The 3,061-nt window shown below is 42.4% G+C and overlaps 1 protein-coding gene across 1 annotated transcript; it reads right to left on the bottom strand.

Annotated features, from left to right (window-relative positions):
* Positions 1 to 406: 406 nt before the first annotated feature.
* On the bottom strand, positions 407 to 1,451 carry LOC141017455 (lysophosphatidic acid receptor 6-like). Its single transcript, XM_073492183.1, has one exon. It carries the CDS (start codon positions 1,443 to 1,445, stop codon positions 567 to 569), a length of 879 nt encoding a protein of 292 aa, XP_073348284.1. The 5' UTR covers positions 1,446 to 1,451; the 3' UTR covers positions 407 to 566.
* Positions 1,452 to 3,061: the final 1,610 nt, after the last annotated feature.

Here is a 3,061-nt window from a genome sequence, read left to right as displayed (position 1 = left end):
GATTTAGTGTCACCAATTCAGAATCTGGCCAAATGTGAAATACGATCATTATCTCCCCATCTGTTACTGAGTTATGGTGTTCAATTATGGCCAGAAAATTGTTTTTTCCAGAACACTATGATGTCACAGTGAAGCTGACTTTTGGATATAAAATGTCATTACTTCATTATTTTATCTTGTTAGACGTTTGTGTGAAATTTTGTCAGAAATGGAACATGGTGAGCTCACAGTGACCCTTGACAACCAAATTAGATCAACCTCAAGTGGAATTTTTTGCCTGATGTCATGAAATTCCCTCCTGATATGCCTGAGAAATCACGCACATGAGAATGAGACGGATGGATGTACAACCGGAGAATGTGATGCAAGGAATAAAAAAACTGTGATTTTTCTTTATACTGTAAGATTTAATGCTGAATAAAAAGAGACAGTTATTACTTTAAATGAGAATTTGACTAATAAAATATGCTATATACAGTTTTTCACCTTCACATTCTGCATATCCAAAAACAGCACACAAATTATGCACATTCTGTTTGTATAGCATCAAAGCCACCTGTCACCAACTATTCCATTGCATGAGAGCTATCCACATCCTCCTTTCTCCTCCAAAAACCATCAAAAGAAAAGTAGTACAACAGAGGATCTAGACAGCAGTTCACACTAGCAAGACAAATAAGGGATGTGAAAGCTGGTCTCCAGCTTTCAATGAGAACAGCCAATGACAAAGGCAAGAAAAACACAATGAACATCATCAAGTTCATGACAAAAATCAGCATGACATTCACCTTGTTGCTGACCCTTGCAGAGTCAGTGAGATGGCTGCGTAGAGCCCGAGACACCAGAGTGGTGCACACAACATTGACTGCCAGCAAGATGAACACTAACACTGGCAGCAAATAATTCAGTGGTGATTCAGGACCAGACTGAAACTCAAAACAGAGAGAAATGTTGTTATTTTTCAAAAATCTTGAAAAGATCACACTCTCTGGAATGTTCACCGCCAGCACAAACAGCCAAACGAGCGCAGCAGCTTTCGAGGCGTTAGAAGAAGTTCGAAGATGTCGTGACCTCAGAGGATACACCACAGCCAGCAGGCGGTCCACGCAGATGAAGGTGATGAAGATGGAGCTGGAGCGAATGTTGTTGCGAAAGAGCATCGTGACAAAGATGCACGCCACTTGGCTCAGTGGCCAGGTGCACGTGGCGTAAAAGTAGACCCTCGTGGGCAAGGAGAGGACGAGCAGCAGGTCTGAGATTGCCAGGTTGACCATGAAGACAGCACTCGGGGATTTGAGGCCGTGGCTGCGTACCAATATCCACAGTGATACAGCATTGAGAGGCAGACCCAGGGTCATTACAGATCCGAACACCAGAGCGTATGCTGAATAGTTCTTTCCGAGCTCTGTTCCATTTTCTATGGTGGTGGAGTTACATGCATTCATGTTCGCTTTCTGTGAGAAAGTTAGAGGCGCAGGGGAGTAAATGTCACTGCGACAGAAACCACACTAACCCCACCTCTTCACCAGTCAGATCTGTCTGATCTGTCGGTTGAAAAAAATGTAGTTGCTACATGTTGAAGTGAGGAACAGGAAGCAGCTTTAGCAAGAGTTAGTATATTGTGGTGTTCAAGTGAAACTGGGAGTGTAGGAGTTTTAATTTATTGGAAAGAAACTTCTTGAAAGTATTGAGAAAGAACTGAGGATCCCTTCATACATCACTGAGGGAGAAAACAAACTACAGGCACAGTGTTGCTCAGAGCTAAATGCTAAAGTCAGCATGCTAACATGTTCTCAAAGACAATGCTTACACGCTGATGTTTACCAAGCGTAATATTCACCATGTTTACTATCTTAGCTTAGTGTGTTAGCATGCTAATATGTGCTAATCAGTACTGAACACAAAGTACAGGTGAGGCTGATGGGAATGTCCTTAGTTTGGGAGATTTTCTAATAATAAATATATATTTAAGTAAAACATTTAGAGATCACCAAGATTATTGTAATTCATCCTGAGGGGGACATGATGGTCTGTACCAGATTTCATAGCTGTCTATCCAACAGTTAAGATATTTCACACAGATTAACAAATGTCAACCTGCTTGTGGTGTTAGAGCAGAAGTCAGACGATCACTGAAGTCATTAGGGTTCTTCATCTGCTGAACACGAACGTCTGTAAGAAATATACATGGGAAACTATCAATGATCGTTGAGATGTTGTTTTCATTCTGGATCAAAGTGATGGACTGACCAACCTACCAACCTTCCCTATATCAGAACCACTCCACTAGCATGGCTAAAAACATGCAGAGTTCCTATTTGCTGGTGAGATGTAGCTTGTTGGGTTATTTTCTCTCTGTCGTTCTGTCCCTCCCCTCAGCCTCAGACCTATTCCACTTCCTCTCTTGGCTGTTTATGAAAGGAACTGTCCAGGCTTTGTCTTTTTCCACCCCTCCACCAAATGCCTTCAGTCTTTCCTGCCTGATCTCCACACCCGAACGGACACCTGCTCCTCACTACCACATCAAGCAATCCCTGCCCCTTCTTCCGCAACGCCTTTCCAGTCTGTGTAAACAGTGTACAAATTGCTTTGGTGTCATTTGTCAGACTGTACCGTAATTTTAGCAGCGTGGCCTGTAGTGGAAATTCTCCTTTGTGAGGAGAGAGTTGCTAATTCTCAGAAGAATTTTAGACTCAGCGTGATGAATCAGATCTGTTTAATACGTGCTGCATGGAGAGAAGACCCGACGTGTTCTCTGCAGTCTTCCAAATGCTCCCGACTTAAATACAACAGAGTAGGGGTCACATACTTTTACGACAGTTGGTATTTACTCCTTCCCAAAACAATGACCCCCTGATGTTTGGGTTGATCATGCCTTTCCCACGACAGTGACCATTTGCTGTTTTATTGAAATGTAAATGTCATCATAGCTACCTTCCTGTAAACACCTCAGGAAAAGAGAATTGCCCCTCATATGACTTTTTGAACCTTACACCTTAAAGGGGAATCTCCCCTCCTCCTCTCACATCCTGATATGGTCTTTACAGTACATTGATTACTG

Source organism: Pagrus major, chromosome 2 (genome assembly GCF_040436345.1).
Source record: "Pagrus major chromosome 2, Pma_NU_1.0".
Classification (NCBI taxonomy): domain Eukaryota; kingdom Metazoa; phylum Chordata; class Actinopteri; order Spariformes; family Sparidae; genus Pagrus; species Pagrus major.
This window is presented reverse-complemented; position numbering and strand designations above follow the sequence as displayed.

Excerpts from the sequence above, each read along its gene's own strand:
- LOC141017455 (XM_073492183.1), bottom strand. The coding sequence starts at position 1,445 with ATGAATGCATGTAACTCCACCACCATAGAAAATGGAACAGAGCTCGGA.